The sequence below is a fragment of the Myodes glareolus genome, chromosome 1 (assembly GCF_982192425.1).
Source record: "Myodes glareolus chromosome 1, mMyoGla1.1, whole genome shotgun sequence".
Classification (NCBI taxonomy): domain Eukaryota; kingdom Metazoa; phylum Chordata; class Mammalia; order Rodentia; family Cricetidae; genus Myodes; species Myodes glareolus.
In genome coordinates, this window is record NC_142026.1 from 17262520 (window position 1) to 17284159 (window position 21640).

Here is a 21640-nt window from a genome sequence, read left to right on the forward strand (position 1 = left end):
CCCTGTCCTAGGACTTCGTGAGGAGGCTCTTGGCGTTAACCAGGGTGTGGAGCTAACCGGGGCCTGGAGAGGGCCCAGCCTAGGAATCTGATGGACTCTCCAATTCTTGTCTAAGCTTAAAAGACCTGGTTGGGTGAGGATACACCACTATCCAATAAACTGCCCTGGTTGTCCCCCACTGAAGGATACTGTCTCCTTTCTAGTAACCCAACAGCAGTCCAAAGTTAGGAAGTGTCACCCTCAAGTGAGAGATTCAGCTCAAATCCTCTAACGCAAAGGGGAGAGAAAAGAGGAGAAAGCATACACAACCCCAACCTAAATGCCGCATTTCCCACAAGGCTGGGAAATGGAGGGCTTGCAACAGGTCTCAAAGATCTTGGGGGAAGTTGGAGTTGAACGGGGCTGCCTGAGACTTGATGTCAAAGAATATAGAAGGGAGTGGGTGGTCTAGAGTTTAGGGTTTGACCAAGAGCGACTTGGACAGCCAGGATTTTTCTTGGGCTGGGACAGGAGGATGCCAAGAAAAGCGCAGGTTGTATTTGGTAGGCCAACCAGTGCCAATGAAAGTTTCACGGCAAGGACGTGGCGCGATGATGTTTGGGCATCAGCAAAATTGACCTGGGGTTTAGCTCACTTGGTGTTTTTCTTCCTGCTTTCTAGAAGACATTTCTATTACTGGTCTCTCAGAGGGGTTGTTAAGTATGCCCACTATCTCTCTCCTGAGGCGGCCCTTACCTTGACTTCAGTGAAACTCCCCTGCTCTTTGCCTCTGTCTACAGCCCCTCCTCTGTCTCCTCTGCATCCTCATCCCTCATTTAGTTATGACTGACCATTCTTCCTCAAGGCTACTCTCAGCCCCCTACTGTCCTCTGGAAATGCAGGGTAATTGTACCCTACATCACAATGACTCAGCCCATATATCTAACTAATTGCACCCTACATCCCTCTGCTACAGGCCCGTATATCTAACTGCCTGCCTGACAGAGCTTCGTGAATGTTTACTTTGGAAGTATCTCGAATTCACAACCCAAACTCCCTGACACAGCCTTACCCAGTGCTGATCCCCTGTGAACACTCTTAGCAGAATAAATGACACTATACTGTTAGGGGTTAAAACTCTGAGGCATCCTGATGTTTCTCTATAGCATATAGACAGGCCTTCCAAAAGGTCAACCCTGTTTCCTGCAGTTCCATGAGGCTTTTATATACTTGGTTCAAGGACCACGTAGCACTCAAAGGTTGCCCATATTGAAGATCGAAGGATATTTCTAGGCCGGGTATGTGGTGTACCATGGGGCCCTGTGTTCAAACCTCAGCACTGCAAAGAAAGTAAGAGAATGAATTTCTATCTTTGTGGCTTTCTTATCTGTAAAAATAAAATCTGATCATGTGTCTATATAAACACACACACACACACACACACCTTTGTTCTCCAGCAAAAATAGCGAATACAGAAAAGAACATAAAACAAGTGTACAATTAATTGCACACCAATGAAACAAACTTCTGTGAAAAGACACAGACTTTTGCTAGCAATCCTTCTCCATGGGTTCCTAGAGACACAACTGCCTCCTTCTCTCAGCCTCAGAGCAACTACCCCAAACTTTTACAGTGGTAAATAGTGACTGACAAACTGCTCTTGGCTCACCCTGCTTACCAATGTTTGCCTTCATGAGCGCATGAAAGTTCTATGCATCCACTAGACACCACTCTCTGGATCTCATTTCTCGGACTAGTCATAGGAAGTAGGATGCTCTCCTGAGCTTCTGGGCAGCCCAACCAGGAGGGAACACGAGACGATCCTTCCTGTACTCCGTGCTGCTTGTGTGTTTTGGATGTTGTGTTTTGCAGGATTATTTTTCAGTCCTTCATGTCTATAAAGTATCATCTGTGTGGGCTGTACCCCATTCACCCTTTCCACTCTTCATTTTAGTACAGTATATATTATATGAAATAGTGCTTTATTACAAAACAAGTGAATAGCTTAAGGGTTCTAAGCGTGTTCGTGAGGGGTCAGGCTCAATGGGTTAGATATATTGAATACATTGTCCACGAGGGATAGACTCAGTTGATAGAGGGTTTACCTATAGCCTCATGGTAAGTTGAGCGAGCATTTCTAAGTTGTCTGTCACCTAAACACTGCAGTACAACTTTGCATCTTTTGTGTTTTGTATGTATTAGGTCTCTTGTACTAGGAAGCTCTCCTTCTATCTCTTTTTCTTCCTGTTGGCAATGAATTTGGCTTGTAGCACTTCATGGCTTTTGAAATAATAATTAAAAAAAATTTCTGTGTTAGGTGTTAGGGATGCACACCTGTAAACCCAGCACTTGGGAGGCAGAGGCAGGCGGATCTCTGCAAGTTTGAGGCCAGCCTGGTGTGCAGAGTGAGTCCCAGGACAAGCTCCAAAGCTACAGAGAAATCCCCCCCCCGTCTCAAAAACAAAACAAAACAACACCCACAAAAACCAAATAAACAAAAAATCACTCTCATGGCTAGAGAGCTTTTCTTCATCCGATCACCCCAAATCCCTGAGCCTAATCGCCTCCCAGACTTATTTTGTCACATGCTCCCTGACCCCACCTGTCCACCCCCATTCTCCCTGACCCCACCTGTTCACCCCATGCTCCCTGACCCCACCTGCCCACCCCCATGCTCCCTGACCCCACCTGTCCACCCCCATGCTCCCTGACCCCACCTGTCCACCCCCATGCTCCCTGACCCCACCTGTCCACCCCCCATAACCCTAGCAGGACTTTCACAATGGCTGTTCCCTCTGTTTAAAATGCCCATCCCTCCTGTGTCTCCTGATTATCTTCTTAGATCTTAGAGTGTTCCTCTTTACAGAAACTGCTTCGTTTTCTGAGTGGCTCAATGCTCCCCAAGAATGTTCCTAGGTCCTTCCATCCTCCCAGATGCTGTCAAGGGTCTTTCTTTCTTTCTTTCTTTCTTTCTTTCTTTCTTTCTTTCTTTCTTTCTTTCTTTCTTCCTTCCTTCCTTCCTTCCTTCCTTCCTTCTCCTTCCTTCCTTCCTTCCTTCCTTCCTTCCTTCCTTCCTTCCTTCCTTCCTTTCTTTCTTCCTTTCGATTAGTCAGAATGATTGACTCTCTACTATCTAGTTGGTTGCCCAGCACATGGTGCTTCCTGCTGCCAGACTGAGAGACCCAGCAGTCAGTCGTACACAGGACAGAGCTGACTCTGAGGACCCGGCCTCTGGAGCTCTGACTAGGCTGCCACCCACTCCCACCCCAGTCCAAACCACAGGAGTTAGACCGTGGGATGAAACTCAAAGATAATACGCTTTCCTGGAAGGGTTGAGGCCCTGAGTTCGAGAATCAGATCCACTATCATAAAAACAAGGACAAAACAACAAAGGACAACCCTTGCAGGCGACAGCCTGGGGCAAGATGACTGCAGAGGTTCCTGAGCTAACTCCTCCCGTTGGTCTGCTGGGGTTGAACTAAGTGGAAGCCAATGTTCTCTGGCATCCTCCCAACACAGCCTTGGTGGGAAGCAAGCCCTCTGTGCTCAGCCCCTGCCCCTTATTTCAAGATTCTTCTGGGCAGGTTATTCCTCACTCTTATTGGACTGGACTTGAGAGAAAGGATAGAGCTGGGAAGAGGTGAGGCAGGCGGGCTCCGCGGTGGAAGTCAATGTCTGTGGAGACAATGGCTCAGCTGGAATCTCCTTGGGATCTGGGCCCGAGAGGCAGGTATTGATAAGGCAAAGGATGGGCATACTCTCGGGATATATTGCACAGGTATCGAAGTTGAATAGAGCTGTCTGGGATACCCAGAGGAGCAGAAATGATTCTCTTCCTTCTCTTCCTTTTTCCTTCCCTCCATCTCTCTAAAGATTGGCCTTTCCTGCCTCTGTTCTTCTGGGTCTCAGAGACCCAGGGCTTGTGGGAATTCTCAAGGTCCTTCCTGAAACTGAGAATTAGATCCCACTGCTAGACGTGTAGGGAAGGAGGAGGGAATGAGGAAAGAATGAAGGTTATTCAGAGGGGAAGGTTCACAGGCCTAAATTCCTGGGCTCCTGCAGCTTCAGTCATCCTGAGAAAAGAAAAAAAAAATCACAGCAGAATGATTTAGAGACCAAATTCTGTACATGGCGGAGACCTGAAGACACTAAAGGCAGGGAGAGAGAATCCAGTGCAGACGGAGGGCTCTGCTTTTGCCTGCAGCAGTGCGATGTTATCTGTCTCCAGCCTCGCTCTCCCTCCACAGTCCCCACCTCTGCCCCTCCTTCCTCTTCAACCCCACAGTCAGACACCCATGTCTCCCCTTCAGGGTCTTTGCACCAGAACCTAGAAATGGAATTTACAGGTTCACAGCGCTAAGGCGGAGTGATGGAGGAGGGGCTGGAGGCTCCTGATGCTCCGGCCGGACGACATCTCCAAACTCAGGCTGCCCATTGCTACACTGCTGCCTTTTCCGTTGTGACCTCCTGCCATGTTTCTCTATACAGGCATATATGCAGAGGCGTGTGTACACGGCTGTGATTGCCAGGGAGGCTGGCGTGACTCTCAGCCCCAGTCAGCCCATCAACTCTCTCCACCTATACCCTTGAAAATTACCTAGAACTGTGGGAGGGGAGGCAAGGGTGTGGTTTCTGTGGGGTGTCTGCTTACCTGTGTCCACCTGATGTATGTGTGAGTGTGCACCACGTGTGCATACAGGTTTATAACTGTTTGTGTCTCAGTCTTCAACTCTGCTCTTTGGAAAGTCTCCTGAGGTAAAAGTGACTTGAAACCTCCCGAACCTGTCCAAACTCAGGTCTCTGAAGGTTTGAGGGGGCACAAAGACAAAAATGATTCCAGTCTGTCCAGACTCCAGCCAAAGGACGGAAAGAGCATCTGGGTTCAGGGAGAGGTAAGGCAGGGTGCTCCCCAGAGCCCTGGTTCCCCCTTGGGACCAAAGCTCTGGAGTAAGGTCTCCAGAAGGGTGGTCTTGTCACAGTCTCAGGCCTCAGCATTCTCTGCCCTGATGCTTCTGCAAGCAATACTTGCCAACCGATTCTGGAGTGGAGCTGGGGGTGGGGGAGTGGGGAGGATGGACAAAGGCTTGGAGAGTCCAGGGATGGCTAAAGATTCTGCTGCAAGATCTGGCTGGAGCACATTGCAGAGGGGTGGGGCCAACTGTGTGTGTTTAGAGGAAAGGTGGGGGGTGGGGGCAGAAGGGCCGCCTGCGGGGGAGCAGGCTTCTTGGCAAACGCCCCAGTTTCCTGAGCTGATCCCTGCTCCCGGCCACTGCTCCCAATTCTGTTGTTTCAATAACATCATTTTTATCCACCCCACAGAGAGACAGTGTCTTAGGAGGGGGAGGCAAGGGGTAGGGTTAGGGCATGGTGGGGGGGATGTGGGATAACTGAGAGAGCCTGGGGTCTGGAATCAGCAAAGACTAGATTTGGGGCGCTCCCTCCTCAGGGCGATCCCAGAGCCGAGGTCCCCTGATGACAAAGACAAATACATTAAAATTCTTGCCTTGGAGAAGAATGCAGGACAGGGAGAGTATTTCATAATCTGCAATAACAGTAGCAGGGTGGGGATAAGGGACTTGGAACAGAGGCGCTGGCTCTCGGGGAGCTGGTCATTGGCCACCTGCAGCCTCCAGGGACTCCCCCCCCCAAACCTCTTGGCACCAGGTTGGCACCAGCTAGCTTCAGTATTCACCCAGTCTGGTATATCCTTGAATGTGCTATGCTCAGCCTTGGTACTGCCTAATACAAGTGGTGAACAAAACTGCTGCGTGCTGGAGTGCGGTGCGCTAGAAGGGGAGGAACGCAGTTGGTCCATTGGTCCCCTTCCTCCCTCCTTCCTTCCTTCCCCAGAGTGCTCCCACACTCTTCAAACCTCTGTACCCAGGACAAGGGCTTCACTGGTACACCTTTGACACCAGGGCCCTGCTTTGGGGGTCCCCAGACAGTCCAAGGCCTTATTTTTGTGTCTAGGATAAGGTTTCTCCTCTTCTCTTTTCTTCTGTCTGTCATTCACCTTTCTTCCGTAATCCGCTCCCCCTTCTGATGGAGTCATCTGTGTGGTCTTCTCATGCCTTCTTTCTGGCCCCAAGTCTCATCTTCACACATTTGCCCCGCTCAGGACCTTGCCTTCTCTTCGCTCACCAGTGGTGTTTGTCTATATTGGCAGTGTTCTCAGTTTCCACTTCTAAATTCCTCCCCACCCCAAACGACAAGGAACGTTTCCCTCTGGTGTGAAATGTCCGCCACGTGGGCTTAAGGTCCCTGTTTAAGGTTGATGGGCCCTCTAGATAGTGGTGGCAGAGAAATTGGCTCCTGCTTCGGAATGTCCGCACCACCTGTCCCTCGGCACTCCTGGGGCACGTCGGGGGGCCTCTGCCCCAGGCCAGAGGAGCAGAGGCTGCCGCCCCGCTGCCAGCCGCTTGGCTTGATGAATGGAGCTGTCCCTCCTCCCCACGAGGCCTTTGATCTCTTCCGCGTGGGGAGGGGGTCAGGGGCATCAAAGACATTTTTGTGGCATTAGAGAATCAGATAAACCACCTCACCTGCAGCTGGCTCTCCCACCCCTTCTGCCCGGGCTAAGTTGGGGGAGAAACTCGAGGCAGGGACCCGAGGACTAGCGAGACCCCGCTACAGCAAGAGCTGACCCCTCTTCTCTAGGAAGTCTGCAAACTCGGTCCTCCATCTCACTTATGAGTAGAGAACGCTGGAGCGCAGGCCCTGGAGAGGCTCCACTTGCAGTCTTATCTCCCCCACACGTTCCGCCCCCAACACCGACTGGACGCATGGCTGGGGATCTAGAACCCAGGCCTCGGGCTGGCTCCCTTGCTGGGACAGCGGCTGCAGAAGGGACAAGTAACACGGAGTTGGCTACCCGCAAGAAAGTAACGCCTCCAAAGTGTGTTGGGCCGGCAGTAGAGTTGGACAGCCTCTACGGAGCATCCCGCGTCCCGGGCCGACTTCCTCCCTGGCCCCCATCTGTATCTCCCTGCGCACTGTTCCCTCCCCCCCAAACTCCCTCATTCCTGGGAAGTTTTCTCTCTTTACAGTCAACAAACCTGTCAAACTTCTCCCAGCCAGTCCCCCTTTTCCAGTTCCTCTTCTTCCCCCCCCACAACTCCTCCCCCATTACCCTTCTCTACTATTCCTCCCGCCACTCAGTGCATCGGGCCCAGGGATGGCAGGGGACAACCTCGCAGAGGCGAGAAGAGGGGCAGGCGGGCGGGTCTCGCACCCAGGAGCGCGCACGGGCCCCGCCCCAGCACCCTGCTCCCGCCCTTCGCTGCGCTCTGCGCCCGCCGCCCCGGGGCGCACGGCTCCTTCCCAGGAGTCCTGCCGCCTGGCTGTCGCAACTGCCACCCCCGTGGCCCCCCTGTCCCCCTCCCCCGCCCACGCTTCGGCCCCGCTCCCCTCCCACCCCCGCCCCCGGCTCTGATTTCTTCTCTCCAGCGAGCTCTGCAGGAGACACAGGCTGCTCGGTCCGCTCTCAGCCTCCGCCGCGCCCTCCTCGCCGGGGATGGCCCCCCCTGCCGCCACCGCCACCGCCGCCGCCGGCGGAGTCCTCGTCTCTCGGCAGCCGCCTCGGTCGCTGCGCTTGCCCTAAAGCACGGCGCCTGCGAGCCCCGGCTCACCCCGCAGCCTCGCCCCCCTCACCCGTGCCAGACTGCGGTAGAGCGCTCACGATGCTGCCACCGGTGCCCTCACGCCTCGGGCTGCTGCTGCTGCTGCTCCTGTGCCCCGCACACGTCGGTGGACTGTGGTGGTGAGTGCTGAGTGGGACTGTCCCCCCCACGCAATTCCAAACGCCAGAGGGTGGGGACCCCGAGTCAGTCTTGGGACTCAGTACCACGATCCTGCTGCCTTCAGGCTCTACCCGCTCAGAGATCCCAGCCACCGGGCGGTTGCACCAGGACCCTCGCAGACAGTTCCTTTCTGGTCTCTGCCGGAGACTTCTGAAGTGCCACTTTGACACTTCCTATCCCTGTAAATTCTATTGTATTTCTTCCCCCTGTGTTCTCCCTTCCCCCAAAGAAATGTATCCAATTCATATCCCAAGGAATTGGCAGGTAGGTCAGGGAAAGCTGCTGGACGTCATGAGATCCATAGTGAGAGATTAGGTGAGGATGGGAGAAAAAGCCAGGAGGGTTCTGCAGCTGGATTTGGGGGAAAGATGGGAACAAGGTGGGAAGCTGTAAGGCAGAAGGTCAAACAGCTGCCTCTTTCCGTTCGTTACCTATGGCCTCACCATTGCTGGCTCTTTCAGCATGGGTGGTGTGGAGGAAAAAGGAATGTAAATGGGGAAACTGAGTCAGGACTCTGCCTTTCTTTACTGCTTTCCCCCCCTAGCAAGTAAGAAAGACAGGAAGGAGATCCTGGAAGCCGGCCCTTCCAGACGTGGGAAGTAACGATTTTTTTAAAAAATGTGTAGCGGAGATGTGGGAACCGGGGAGTTTCCTGGTGAAGCGAGTAAGAGCCAGTCAGTCGAGAGATGGGGCAAATTCTCAGACTGGACTCTGGGGATTGGATTTAGCCAGAGCAGACACCTAGAATGAGAACGTTTCCAGAGGTTTGAGCCTTGAGGGGTAGGATAGGGGAGGAGAAGCGGGGGGCCCCGCCGGGACAACTCAGATCCAAATCCTCAAGACTTTTTTCCTCTTAGTTTTTAGAACCACAAACACCCGCCCGGAATAGCTCTGTGTTCAGAGAGGAGGGATTTGGGCAGGAGTGCTGATAGATTAGCCAATCCCAAGAAAGCAAGAACTTCTATATTTGCATATCGCCGCCTCATTGGCTGAACTCCTACCCTCTCACCCTCCCTCACCCGCCTTGGCGGCTTTGGACCCAGGGGTGGGGCAGGCCCATCCCTCTCTCCGACTGAGATTGAGTAGTGTGCCCACACAGGAAGCTGTTGGCCGCTATCCTTCCGCGACGCGGGAGAGACATGCTCGTGGGTGTCAGTGAGACGGCAAATACATGACCCAGGTTCGGGTTAGGGAACATACGTCTTTAGTTTAGTTGCAATGCAGTCCTTAGCAGTTTTGACAGACGGATCTAATCTCAGCCATTAAATCTGTGGTTTTAAGCGGATCACTTCCCCATCCTACCCTACAAACTCTGTTTTTAAAGAATAGTCTCCCTACCTGCTAGGATTGCCGAGAGGACCGGGTGGGAAGATCTATAGAATGATCTGACATTAGGAGCTTTCTTCCCAATTTATCTTTTCATCCCATAGGCCCCCCTGGGGATGAAAAGTGGGGTTCCATTAAATTCAGAATAAAGAGTCAAAAGTAATACTTGGTAAAGGGCTCCTTCTCTCTGCCCTCTTAGACACTTTTCTTGATTTTACTCTTTCTCAAGATGTAGGGCAGGGCTGTCCCTGCCATCTCATTCTTCCTTCCCCATTGGTCTAAATTGTTCTTTCTAACAATTAAAATACCACTTCCTCCACAAAGCTGTCATTCTGAGGGGCCAGTGGCCTCCACCCCACTGCTATCCGTGTGCCCCTACCATGCTCTGAGCATTGGGCAAATGTGAAGTTACTGCACTTTACTGGTAATTGTCTTTTCTAGGGGTCTTTTTGTCCTGTTCCTTTGTCTCGAGAGTTCTAGAAGCCCAAGATAGCATAGGTGCTGGACACAGGTTTATGGAGTGTTTTCTGGGTTTGTATCTGTGAGGGTTCCTTTGTTTAGGAAGGACTGCTGGGTGGGAGCCAAGTTGAGAGAGAGGGACCTGGGCCCTCTGGAGATTGACCCTGAAGCTGGGAAGCAGGGAGTGGGGGAGGAGGTGAGGAGGGCAGGTGTGGGAGAACACAGGGGCCTTCATGGCCACAGCTGCAGTGGGGAGCTGAGTGAAGAGTGAGGGCCAACGTGATAAGGTGGCCAGCGCATGCTTCTCTCTCTCAGCTGTGCCTCAGCAAGAACCTGAGCCTCCCACTTGCCTTGGCCCCTTCCCTGTCTATTCCTTTGGTCTGAGCCCAGGTTGACTTCCATGGTCTTTGACTCCTGCTCTTGTTCTTCCCCCTCATAGCCTTCCCAGACCAGGCCTGAGCCAGTGGGTAGGTCTTGCTTGGTGTTAGCCTGAGGTTCTTGGCCCCTTCCCACCCTAGCTCCCCAGTCTCACTAGAGCTAGGTACTTCAGAACCGGTGTCTAGGGTCTCCTGTGCTGCCCTCTTCCTTCTCAGAGAATGATCGCTAGAAACTCCATGGGTGACCAGAAAAGCAGTGTGGTCTACAGTAGCCATTTCCAGAGTCGAGCTGTGGTCAGGAGAGAGACTGGGAAGACACTGACTGCCTAGGGCACTAAAAGAGGGCCCTGAGCTGGGTGGCGGTGGTGACACACGATTTTAATCCCAGCACTTGGAGGCAGAGGCAGGTGGTCTACAGAGCGAGTTCCAGGACAGCTAGGGCTATTACACAGAGAAACCCTGTATCAAAAACAACAAAAGAGAACAACCAAACCCCACCCCCCAAAAAGAGGGGCCTGGAGGAGAGCGCCCCAGGCCTTGGATCAATCAGTTCAGGGACCAGGCCTTCCGGCTCCACCTTTCTCTTCCCTCCACCTCCTCCCAAGGCAAGGCAAGATTTCTATTTTTAATTTTTCTTGTTTAGTTTTGAGACAGGGTCTTGCTATGTAGCGGCGCATGCCTTCCAAACTCTGCCGCCGCCGGCCTCTGTGTTTCTCTCCAGTGTAACCAAATCTTTGTGAATCCCAGAATCCCAGATCCCAGGACACTGGCCAGGCCCTCCTGAGGTCATCCTGCTCAGTTCCTGCCTCCAGGCCATCCAACCTGTGTTCTGCCCTCCCTCCCACCAAGAACTCTGTCCTGAGAGTAAGGACAGGAAAGAGGCTCTGGCTCCTGGATCACCAGGGCCCCCTCCTCCTCTGCTCCCCTCTTCACAAGGTCTGAGCCATCTTTATTTCTACCTTCAGTCCGTGGGTGTAGAAAACAGCTCATGCTCATATAAGAGCCAAGTCAATCTCCCTTTTTCGCTCTTCCTCTTTCCTCCCTATTTTCTGTTTTCTGTGAGCAAAACCAATTATCCCCCCCCACACACACACACCCTGTTCTACCAGGAAGAAGTAGTCTATGCCCCGTCATCCAGTTAAGCTAAAACTCAAGGACAGGCTTGCTGCTGACCCCACAGGGTGGCGGGGAAAGGACCAGACCTCTTCCTGACACTCGGGCTTTCTGGATGCTCTCTGCTATACCTTTGTGTGTCCATACTCGTCCTGGTCATATCTGGAGCCCCTGACCCCTCCTGGCCAATGCTGAGGCTTACTGGCATCCAAGTTCCAGAGTAGGGATGGCTTGGGGGTGGGGTAACCATCCAGTCCCTTTTCCAGGCCTCAGCCTTGGCAGCTTCCCTTCTGGGGAGACAATGAGGCTAAGAGCAGAAAAGGGCAGGGGCGAAAGGACGCTGGCTTGATCCCGGCCAGAGCATGCCCTGGGCCCACCAGAGTCCTGGCACTGTGACATTTCCTGGGGTGTAGTGGGGGCTGGGGGTGTGAGGCTCCCTCCTGCCCCATTCGTATCCGAAGCCAGGAGTTGGTGGCTGGAGGTCAGTGGGAGGCCCCATCACCAGGGCCCTGCAAGGGGGATTCCAGAATGTGTACTTTGATGGGGAAGTGCAGCTGTGGAGGGACCGGAGCAGGGCAGCAGCCAGCCCTGGCCAGCCAACAGGAGGCCTCAGGGAACCGTTTGCCTACTCTCTGCAGGCTGGTGAGAGCGCCCCCTAGCCGGCATGTTGAGAAATGTGGCCAGGAGGAGGCTTCTTTGGCTGGTTGTACCCGCCCGGAGCCCTCGGTTTAATCTCGAATGCGATCTAGAAAGGACCGAGAAGTAACCTAGTCTGTTATGGTCAGTGGTGAGGGTAGAAGGTCCAGGGACAGGAGGGGACTTGCCCAGTGCTAAGCGTGCCTGTTGGTAGCTGAGATTGGGGCTCTGAGCCCTGCCTCTTTCTCAGTGTCCTCTTCTGGTGTGTGGTGGGGGTGGGAATCAAGATGAGGGACAAGGCTTTCACGGGCCCCTTTGCTCCCTCCCCCATCCCACCCTTAGACGAGTGAGAGAGAGAGAGAGAGAGAGAGAGAGAGAGAGAAAAGTGTGAGGAAGGACACAGGGAACCAAATGTGTCTGCGTGGGGAAGGGGCGAGTAGCGAGTGGGGGCCACAGGTGGGCAGTGGGGAGGCAGGGGTTAATGGAGCTGGGGCATCACTGGCTTTGATGTGGTGGTTGGGATGGGGGTAGGGACTGGGGGAGGGGAGCAGTAATTACCGAGTTAGGAGTTAGACGGAGCAGGACAGGACAGGCGGGCGGGCACAGGCCCGGCAGCCTCAGCAGCCGTCAGGCAACATTTTTCTGCCCCCTTTCCACCACCCACCTCCCCCACCTCCACACACCCCCACCCACAGCCCCAGGGCTCAGAGCTCCCTCTGCTGGCTCCTAGGAGGTGGGGTCGGATGTTGGATCTTGGGGGTTAGGAGTTGGGGGCGGGACAGAGAGACTGGCATGCTTGCTTGAGATTTTCCCAGGTTAGGCACTCCTTGGAAGCCTGTGGTCCCCTTGGCCTCAGTGAGCCACTTGGTCAACAGGATGGATTATGGGCGCCCTGGTTCTTGGGTAGGCTGAATGGAGAAAGAAACCTAGATCCACACTGGACAGGAAAGACAGAATGTTGCAGAAAGAACATTCTTGGGACTCCACACATATCACCTACATCCCTACCACTTGCCCTGCATTGAGCAGGCCTGAGAATACAAGCATTTGATGGGATCCACTCTCTGTCCAGGCCAGTATACATGGGGGGAGGGATTACGATTTCCATTTTCCAGTTGAGAAACTGGTGTTTAACTTTTATCATCATCTAACAAATATTAAGTGTGTTTCGCACGCCAGGGACTCACACCACATCACACAAGCAAATGACAAAGCTTAGATCCAGCTCATGCCTGGATCCCCAAAGTGCGTCCCACTGAGGTGAGGACACCATGCCCACTTGTGAGGTTCCTGTCTTTAATGAGACCGAGGAGACAAGACAAGCAATCACAAGCAAGGCGCACTCAAATGAGGGACAGCCAGGACGCAGGCTGCTGCTCCTGAGAGCTGGACCTCTGAGGTGAGATGGGAGAGATGCTGGGTAAGAACATCCTGATGGCTTACATTGTGGAGGAAGTGTGGCCTGGGATGGAGACAGGCCCTGAGAGCAGCAATGAATGGTGTGGTCCAACTGTGAGAGGCCACCTGGGGTCTTCTCATGGCTCAGGCAGCCATCTCCACACCTGCTTTGGGTAGTCTCATTTTGTTTCCTCAGCACTGGAGGCTGAGCCCACAGCCTCAAGCATGCCAGGCAAGGGTTCTACGACCAAACCTTTTGTTTTGAGATAGGGTCTTACTGAGTTTTCCAGATGGTCCTTGAGCTTGCAATCCTCCTACCCCGACTTCCTGAGGAGCTGCCACCAGACCAACTCCCGTTGGTGGATGTTTGTTGTTGTGGAGATTTTATAGCCCAAGTTCTTGGCCAAAAACTTGCTATGTAGATCAGACTGACCAACCTGCCTCTGCCGCCCAAGTGCTGGGATTAAAGGTGTATGCCACCATGCCTGGCTCTGTTTCGATTTTTTTCTTGTTTTTTTTTGTTGTTGTTGTTTGTTTTTGTTTTTGTTTTTGTTTTTCGAGACAGGGTTTCCCTGTGTAACAGTTCTAGCTGTCCTGGAACTAGCTGGAACTAGCTCTTGTAGACCAGGCTGGCCTTGAACTCACAGGGATTTACCTGCCTCTGCCTCCTGAGTGCTGGGACTAAAGGCCTGCAGCACCACTGCCTGGCCTCTGTTTTGACTGAGGAGTCTCTCCAGGAAGTGGCCAGCAGCTATCACCCCTGCTCCTCTTGCTCACCTGTGTGACCATGAAGTGGCCGAGGTGAATGAGCTGGTCTTTGCCATTTCCTTTTATTCTCCAAATCCAGAGGCAGAAGAGTAAAGCGAATAAGCTGAACCAGAATATCGAGGTCTCTGGGCCACACAGGTCTACAGATATCGCTGGTAGGAATCTCTGGGCTCTGAGGACATCTTAGTGGACCACGATTCATCAGCTGTAGTCCTTGAGGGAGAATTCTCAGTGCAGGCCAGGACAGTTACAGTGGCCTGGTAGGCTTGTCCCTTCTTGTCTGTATACTGAGTTCTTTTGGAGCAAGCCATGTTCTCTGGGCCCAGATGTGGCAATAAGATTATATCCCAGAGAGTATGTAGTATTCCTTACCACCATGCATTTCAGGATGTAAAATATACAAATTGCTGTAAACATGGTATCTTCTCTGGGCTGACCTCCAGGTCACCACTGATCCAGACTCCCCCAAAGCAGAGTTCATTATGTAAGGAAATAAAGGACTGGCAACAAAGTAAATGAGAGGGACCAGAGAGGAGGCGGGGCCGCTCTAGGGTGGAGTCAGACATTACCACTGAGACTGGAGGGCTTCTTGCATCATCAGTCCACCATTTCTTCTGAAGCCCATGGATGAAATGGACTGGCCTGGAATGGCTCAGCCCACCCAGAACTGACAAAAGCTGGGGTTAGAGGTAGGGCTGGGTAGTTTGTTCACTACCCTGTGTGTCTTTTCTGGAGTTTCACTTCCTATGCCTTTAGGACAGGAGTGGGAGTGAGGATGGGAGGGCAGGGAACAAGCTGGTCTCTTGGGATTCTGGTGTTATCACTGCCCATCCTTCCTCCTGACCAGCTGGTAAACAAGACGAGTTCCCAGGAAGCCAGCCAGTCCCTCAACCCTGTGAAGGGCCAGCCCCACCTCCTGGGGGCCCTGCCCTGCATAGCCCTATGATTCCTTTCCTATCTCTAGCCCCTGGGAAGCGAACAAGGCCAAGAGGGTTTAGCAGTACTTCCTTGCAAGTCCCAAACTCTTTCTTGCTTTGCTAAGGGTGGAGGCGGGAGCGGGGGAGGGATGGGGCAGAATGACCTTGAGAAGATAATTCCATTCAACCTTGGGAAAGTAGGGAGTGTACCGAGGGCAGGGGTGGGGTGGGGGTGAGGCTGGGGGGGGAACTTAGCAGTAGGGGCCCTGGAGACAGGGACTGTGAGTTTTCAGGGCCTCAGGCAGTCAGGAGGAGTTAGAGTGTGCAGGTAGCAGAGGGGAGCTGAACAGCTGCGGGGAGGCTCGCTCCTCTCATCTCAGGGGGAAAGAAAAAGTTTGAGGCTACACTAGGAGTCATGAAATGACACCACATCAATGGGACCTAGACTCGAGGGGCGGGGGCTTATGGCTCATTCATTCCGGAATATATGATAAGCATTCATTGCCAATATATAGCTGTATCTATTCGTCTATAATGTAGAATTCGAGACATGCAAATCTTCTGAATAAACATTGCAGGGATATAGATCAGGTACCCAAAAAGCTTCCAGGGGAGATAAAGAAGAAAGAAAAAAAAAGACTGTCCCAACAAGGAGGGAGCTCATAACCTTATCTCCCTACCTGAACAACCTTGCTGGAAGCCACTCAAATCCAAATCCTTTTTTAATGAGGTGGATAAGTGGACAGATTTATTAATGAAGATGTACACACAAAGATAAGACTGGATTCTTTTTGTAGTGCAATTTTCAGTCTAGACATTAGTAAAGAGGGGATACAAACATGGAATGGACAAAGTATCAATGGGCCAAGAGTTGGGGGTAGGGTCTTTAGGCAGGTGGATGAGCAAATCGAGATTGATCAATTCTCCAAGGTCATTGGGCAATGGGGAGCCAGCTTGGGCTGTAACCTTGGCTCACTGCTCATTACTCCATCTGTCCCTTCTCTGGGGCTGAGAGAGAGGGTTATGGCTGGTGCTGGGCCGGTCCCAAGCTCAATATAAGGGAATCTCTGCTGCATGTTTGTGCCCAGAAGAGATGCTTGATCTTGAAGTATTTGGATAAGGATAATAGTATTCCTAATCCCCTCTCTCCCAAGTGTGTGTGTGTGTGTGTGTGTGTGTGTGTGTGTGTGTGTGTGAGAGAGAGAGAGAGAGAGAGAGAGAGAGAGAGAGAGAGATGGGGCTTTCACATCTTTCTGCAAACATCTCTTCCAGCACCTCATCTTCAGTGCTGAGAGTTTTACCTTAAGACCTACATTCCTCCGGCTGCTATTTAAGACCATCACATCTCAGGACATGCCTGGGCAGCCTGTACTTGTGGAGTAACCGGGGACAGTGGGGTGGATGTGCACGGAAGCAAAGCTGAGAAAGTGGCCACCCCGACCTGTCACCCTCTATTGCCAGCGTTTTCCTCTATGTTTTATACCCACTGCCTCCAGTGTGAACCCCACCCCCCAATCTTTCTTTCCTTGCTCTCTGCAGAAGGGTTTTTTAAATGGTCTCCAATTAGCCTCCCTAGCTCTGCCCACATATCCCTTCAAGCCCAGCTCTTAGCTGTGTTCAAATAGGAGCCCTCAGATTCAAGCGGTTTCCCCCCAGGTGTGAATTCCTGGCTGACAACCCTTGGACGGCGAGTGGCAGCTCTCTCCTCAGGTGGAATGAAGGTGGGCAGGGCAAAGAGGCTGCTGACAGTGTGCAGAACCTTCCATCAGGTCTTTACCCACCAAACCAAACATCACCCCCCTCTGCCCCGCCCCGCAGTTGGTTATATCGCTCTAGCACACAGGGCTTGGCTTGGCGCCACCTCTCTCTGGGAAAGCCAGCTACCCTGGAGCAAGAGAAGGGTCATCATCACCTATCCGCCAACAATGCTGAGCAGCGAAGTTCCCAGCCCCTTCCGCCAGCTGTCTGGCTCAGAAAAAACGGGCCGGGGGAGGGGAGCAGGATAGGAGGGTCCACCTCAGCCATCTAAACAAAATTTTCTCATTTTACAGAAAAAGTTGAACTAAGAGGGTGTGTGGCTTTTTTCAGAGGCTCTGTTCCCGATACACTTTAGTACTTCATGGAGGCTCTAGTACCCCGTGGCTGTTTTGTCCTTCAGATGGCCCCTGCTTTGTATTGGGACTGTCCTGGTTACAGCCCACTAAGGCCATATCCTTCCTTGATACGATTTACTTTTATTACTTTTATTTAGAATACTTTCTTTTATTAAACGTGCAGGGTTTTTTTTAAAAAATAGTTTTCTTGATCTTTTTTCCTACTAATTGCTTCCTTGTTTCCCCTTTGGGCTAGGCCTATTGAATTTTAACCTTGGCCTCCTTGGTGAAAGCTACCTTCACCTTGAACGAAGTTCCTTTAAGGGTTTATTAATGAAGATGCACAGGGAGAGATAGACTGAATCCTTGCTGTGAAGCAATTTTCAATCTATACTTTGGTAGGGAGGGGACATAGACTTGGAAAGGGAATGGGGGAGGCAATATCAATCTCAGGGGTAGGACTGAGAGACTGCTGCACCAGGCTGTGGGCTGAGTGGGGCTAGCTCCCTCTTCTTCACTCACCCCAACTCTACCCCAGATCTTTTGTGTTTGGGAAGTATCCTCCTGACCTGCTCTTCTGCTCCCCAGGGCTGTGGGTAGCCCCCTGGTCATGGATCCTACCAGCATCTGCAGGAAGGCCAGGCGGCTGGCAGGACGGCAGGCTGAGCTGTGCCAGGCAGAGCCGGAAGTGGTGGCAGAACTTGCCCGGGGCGCAAGGCTGGGGGTCCGAGAATGTCAGTTCCAGTTCCGTTTCCGACGCTGGAACTGTTCCAGTCACAGCAAGGCCTTTGGGCGCGTCTTGCAGCAGGGTTAGTGTGGGAGAGGCCCCGGAGGGAGGCGCTTTCTCCTTGGGAGGGGAGGGGCAGGTTTGGGGAAGCTGCTTGAACCCTATCTCCGTTTTACCCATAGGCATTCTGTCCATCTTGCCCCTCCACACCTGTCTCCCAGATGGCCCAGGACAGGCTGAGGAGGGGGTTCCTATTCCCATCTATGATACTGGGCACTCACTGACCTCGGCTCCGTCCTCCCTTCGCAGACATTCGAGAGACAGCCTTCGTGTTTGCTATTACTGCAGCCGGCGCCAGCCACGCGGTCACGCAGGCCTGTTCCATGGGAGAGCTCCTGCAGTGTGGTTGCCAGGCACCCCGTGGGCGAGCACCACCTAGGCCCTCTGGCCTGCTGGGCACCCCTGGACCTCCAGGACCAGCAGGTTCCTCAGAAGCCAGCGCAGCCTGGGAATGGGGAGGCTGTGGAGATGATGTGGACTTCGGGGATGAGAAGTCAAGACTCTTTATGGATGCACAGCACAAGCGGGGACGTGGAGACATCCGTGCACTGGTGCAACTGCACAACAATGAGGCAGGCAGGCTGGTGCGTATGGGCAGGAGCTGTAGCTATCATGCCTGAGTGTGGAAGTGTGGGTGTGCAAGAGAGCGCCAGTGGGCGTGGCAGAGTGTGGGGGGCAGCATATTTGTGGTAGCATGGGCACGAGTAAAGGTGTGAATTGTAGGAGGGTGTCGATGGTGTGTGGGACTGAGCAAGACAGGGAGAGCTTGGAAAGACTGGGACCTGGGCAGGGACACGGATACACATGGCAGGTGAGATGTACAGTCTAGAGGGCTGGGGATAGGAGTGCTGAGAAGAAAAGTGAGCAGAGTTGGGAGATAGTACGTCTAGAATAGTACTGAGGGCCAGTAGAGACCCAAGGTGGGGTGCATCCCTCTGAAACATGACTTGGACGTCAGGGCAGGAGCAGAGTTCTGAGAGGCTAGAATGAAATTAAGACTAGAAGCCACGAAAGGTCTGGGGTCTGGTGGTAGAGGTACCAGAGAAAAGCGAGGGTTAGAATGGAGCCTAGAACTGATTTGGAAAGGGCTGAAGGAGCAGGGGTCCAGTGGGAAATCAGCAGACGCCAGGACGACCCAGACCCAGCTTCAGACCAGCAAGCAAGGGAGGAGAGAGAGAGTATGGGCCCCTGTTCTCCTTACTGCATTCAGGTGGAGCCTCCTACATTCTACAGCTCAGTTCCTGAGTAGTTGAGGAACATCCCTCCACACATTCTGTGTCCTTTAGGGCTCAGCCCAAGGCATCAGGCAAACTGGGAGGAGGGGGCCTAGGAGAGAAATGTCCGGACAGGCCCACATACCTGTTGAGAGGGTTGGGGAGGGGTGACAGAGACAGACGCCCAGGCGGCTGGCTGTGTCTGCTCAGCTCTGCCTGGGGCCGCGAGGGGCAGGAATGAGGAGGCTGGGTTGGCAGGAGGGCTAGGCTGCGACAGCTGCCACTTCTCCCCACTCCAGGAAGAATGGAGAATCTCACCACTGCGTCCATTCTATTCTCTCCTGCTCCCTGGCTTCGGACCCTGGAACTCTGCTCTACTATTCCCATTTCCTACTCTCTTACTCCTTCATCTTTGTCATTCTTCCTCCTATCTAAGCGGTCGTTTTCTGAATTTTCTCCTTTTAACCTTGTGCCTACCTGTCTTCCTTCCTTCCTCCCTCCCTCCCTTTCTCCCTTTCTCCCCCCCCCCTTCCCCCCGCCTCTTTTTTCCTTGCCACCCTCTGATTCCTTTGCTTTCTGTTGGTTCCCTGCCTCTCTCTGCCCCGCCTATCGCCCCGCCCCTCTGCTCCCGCAGGCGGTGCGGAGCCACACGCGCACCGAATGCAAGTGCCACGGGCTGTCGGGTTCGTGCGCTCTGCGCACCTGCTGGCAGAAGCTGCCTCCGTTCCGCGAGGTGGGCGCAAGGTTGCTGGAACGCTTCCACGGCGCCTCGCGTGTCATGGGCACCAACGACGGCAAAGCCCTGCTGCCCGCAGTCCGCACGCTCAAGCCTCCAGGCCGAGCTGACCTCCTCTACGCCGCCGACTCGCCCGACTTCTGTGCCCCCAATCGGCGCACCGGCTCGCCGGGCACGCGCGGCCGCGCCTGCAACAGCAGTGCCCCGGACCTCAGCGGCTGCGACCTGTTGTGCTGCGGTCGCGGACACCGCCAGGAGAGCGTACAGCTCGAGGAGAACTGCCTGTGCCGCTTCCACTGGTGCTGCGTGGTGCAGTGCCACCGCTGCCGCGTGCGCAAGGAGCTCAGCCTGTGCCTCTGACCCGCCGCCTGCCTCTTAACTGCGTGCAGCCTTCTTGGCAATCTGCGGGACCATTGGATTCCAGCAGGGGGCGCTGTCTGGTCTCAACTGCTCCCTAGGAAAAATACATATCTAGGCCTTGAGAGACTTGCTGGGGCTGGGAGCCTGAGGTTTACACGTGCCTACGAAGGCTTGAGGACTCTGGCCCTCCAGCATTCCCCTGAAGGGTCCTGTGCTGTTTTTTGCTGGAGACTGTGCAAACTCTCCCTCCCTTTGGCCTCCCAGATGGAAATAAAAAAGCCAGACTCTGGCCTCTGGAGACGGTACTCCTCAGAATTACTGGGTTGGCTGGGCAAGTTTAGTATAAATAAAGACATTTAAACCAATGGACAGGACCCACAGCTTGAGGGAAGGTAGCCCTAGAGGGTCAGGATATGGAAGGGAGGTGGTCCTGGTAAACTAGCATTTTGGCCTGAATCTCTAATCCCCCCTGTCACGAAGGCAGGGGAGGGTGAGGGACGACTCCCAGAAGCCCTGTCTCTCTCCTTTGACACCCTTTTGCTAATTTTTATCCACACCAGGCACCTGAATCTTGAGGACAAGTGATTCCATTTTAAAGGGACATAAAGGGCCCAGAAGCTTCTAGAAGTGTGCTCAGTTGTCAGGCCTTTGTGTTAATTTTTAGGGCACTATGCCTATTTCTGTGACTCCTGAGGAAATCAAGGGTAGACTTTTGGGGTCATGAGATTAAAAGTCTTTATGAACTAAAACACAGTGGAACTGTTTGCAGGAGCAACTGCCTTTGTCACTGACAAAACCAGCCGTCCCAGCAGCCCTCAGTCAGGTACAGCGCCTGTAGATCACTCAGTCAGGTACAGCGCTTGCTTTGCAAGCACAAGGGCTGACCCTGAGTGCCATCCCCAGAACTTACATTCAAAAGTCCAACATGGCCAGGAGCTGGTGGCACATGCCTTAAATCCCACCTCTTCAGAGGCAAGTGGAACTCTGAGTTCGAGGCCAGTCTGGTCTACAGAGAAACTCTGTCTCAAAACAAAACAAACAAGCAAAAAACCAAAAACAAACCCAACATTGCCATGTACTTTTAATCCTAGCCCTGGGGAGGGGGAGACAGGAAGCTCACTGGGGCTAGCTTGCCAGCCTGGCCTACTTGTTGGTGATTTCCCAAGTGAAAGACTGTCTCAAAAAGGGAGGGGGCTACCAGAAGACACAATAGATAGAAGTGCATGCTCCCATAATGACCTGAATTTGGTTCCCAGAGCAACACAATAGGCGGAGAAAACAGACTCTGTCTGTCTGTCTGTCTGTCTGTCTCTCTCTCTCTCTCTCTATCTATATGAATAAAAAGTAAGTAAATGTAATAATAATTTCAAAAGACAGCACCCAAGTTTGTCTCTTGGCACCCATATATACACCCAGCATAGTGTTTCTAATCAGACTCAGAGGAAACAAGTTTGTCCCGGGGGCTTGTTTGGCACCCAACCATATGATTTTTTAAAAGCTGATTCCCCTCAGGATGCTGATGGTGAGGAGTTAAAAAGGTCACATGACTAGTTCTGGGTCACATGACTAGTTCTGGGTCACATGACTAGTTCTGGCTTCTCTAGAGTTGAGGCTTGTGTCCTCATCTGCAACCCAAGAGAACAGGGTGAACAGCCCAATTGTGGAATAGTCCCCCATT

General features: G+C 53.0%; 1 protein-coding gene across 2 annotated transcripts; it reads left to right on the forward strand.

The window, feature by feature from the left end:
• Nucleotides 1-7374: 7374 nt before the first annotated feature.
• Nucleotides 7375-20260, forward strand: Wnt6 (Wnt family member 6). Of its 2 annotated transcripts, none has more exons than XM_048459323.3 (4): nt 7375-7738; nt 17454-17674; nt 17902-18236; nt 19501-20260. In XM_048459323.3, the coding sequence occupies exons 1-4, from the start codon at nt 7659-7661 to the stop codon at nt 19960-19962; spliced, it is 1098 nt and encodes a 365-aa protein (XP_048315280.1). In that variant the 5' UTR covers nt 7375-7658; the 3' UTR covers nt 19963-20260. The 2 variants fall into 2 exon arrangements, with proteins under 2 accessions (XP_048315280.1, XP_085554244.1); XM_085698118.2 differs by lacking the exon at nt 7375-7738 and adding an exon at nt 14416-14544.
• Nucleotides 20261-21640: the final 1380 nt, after the last annotated feature.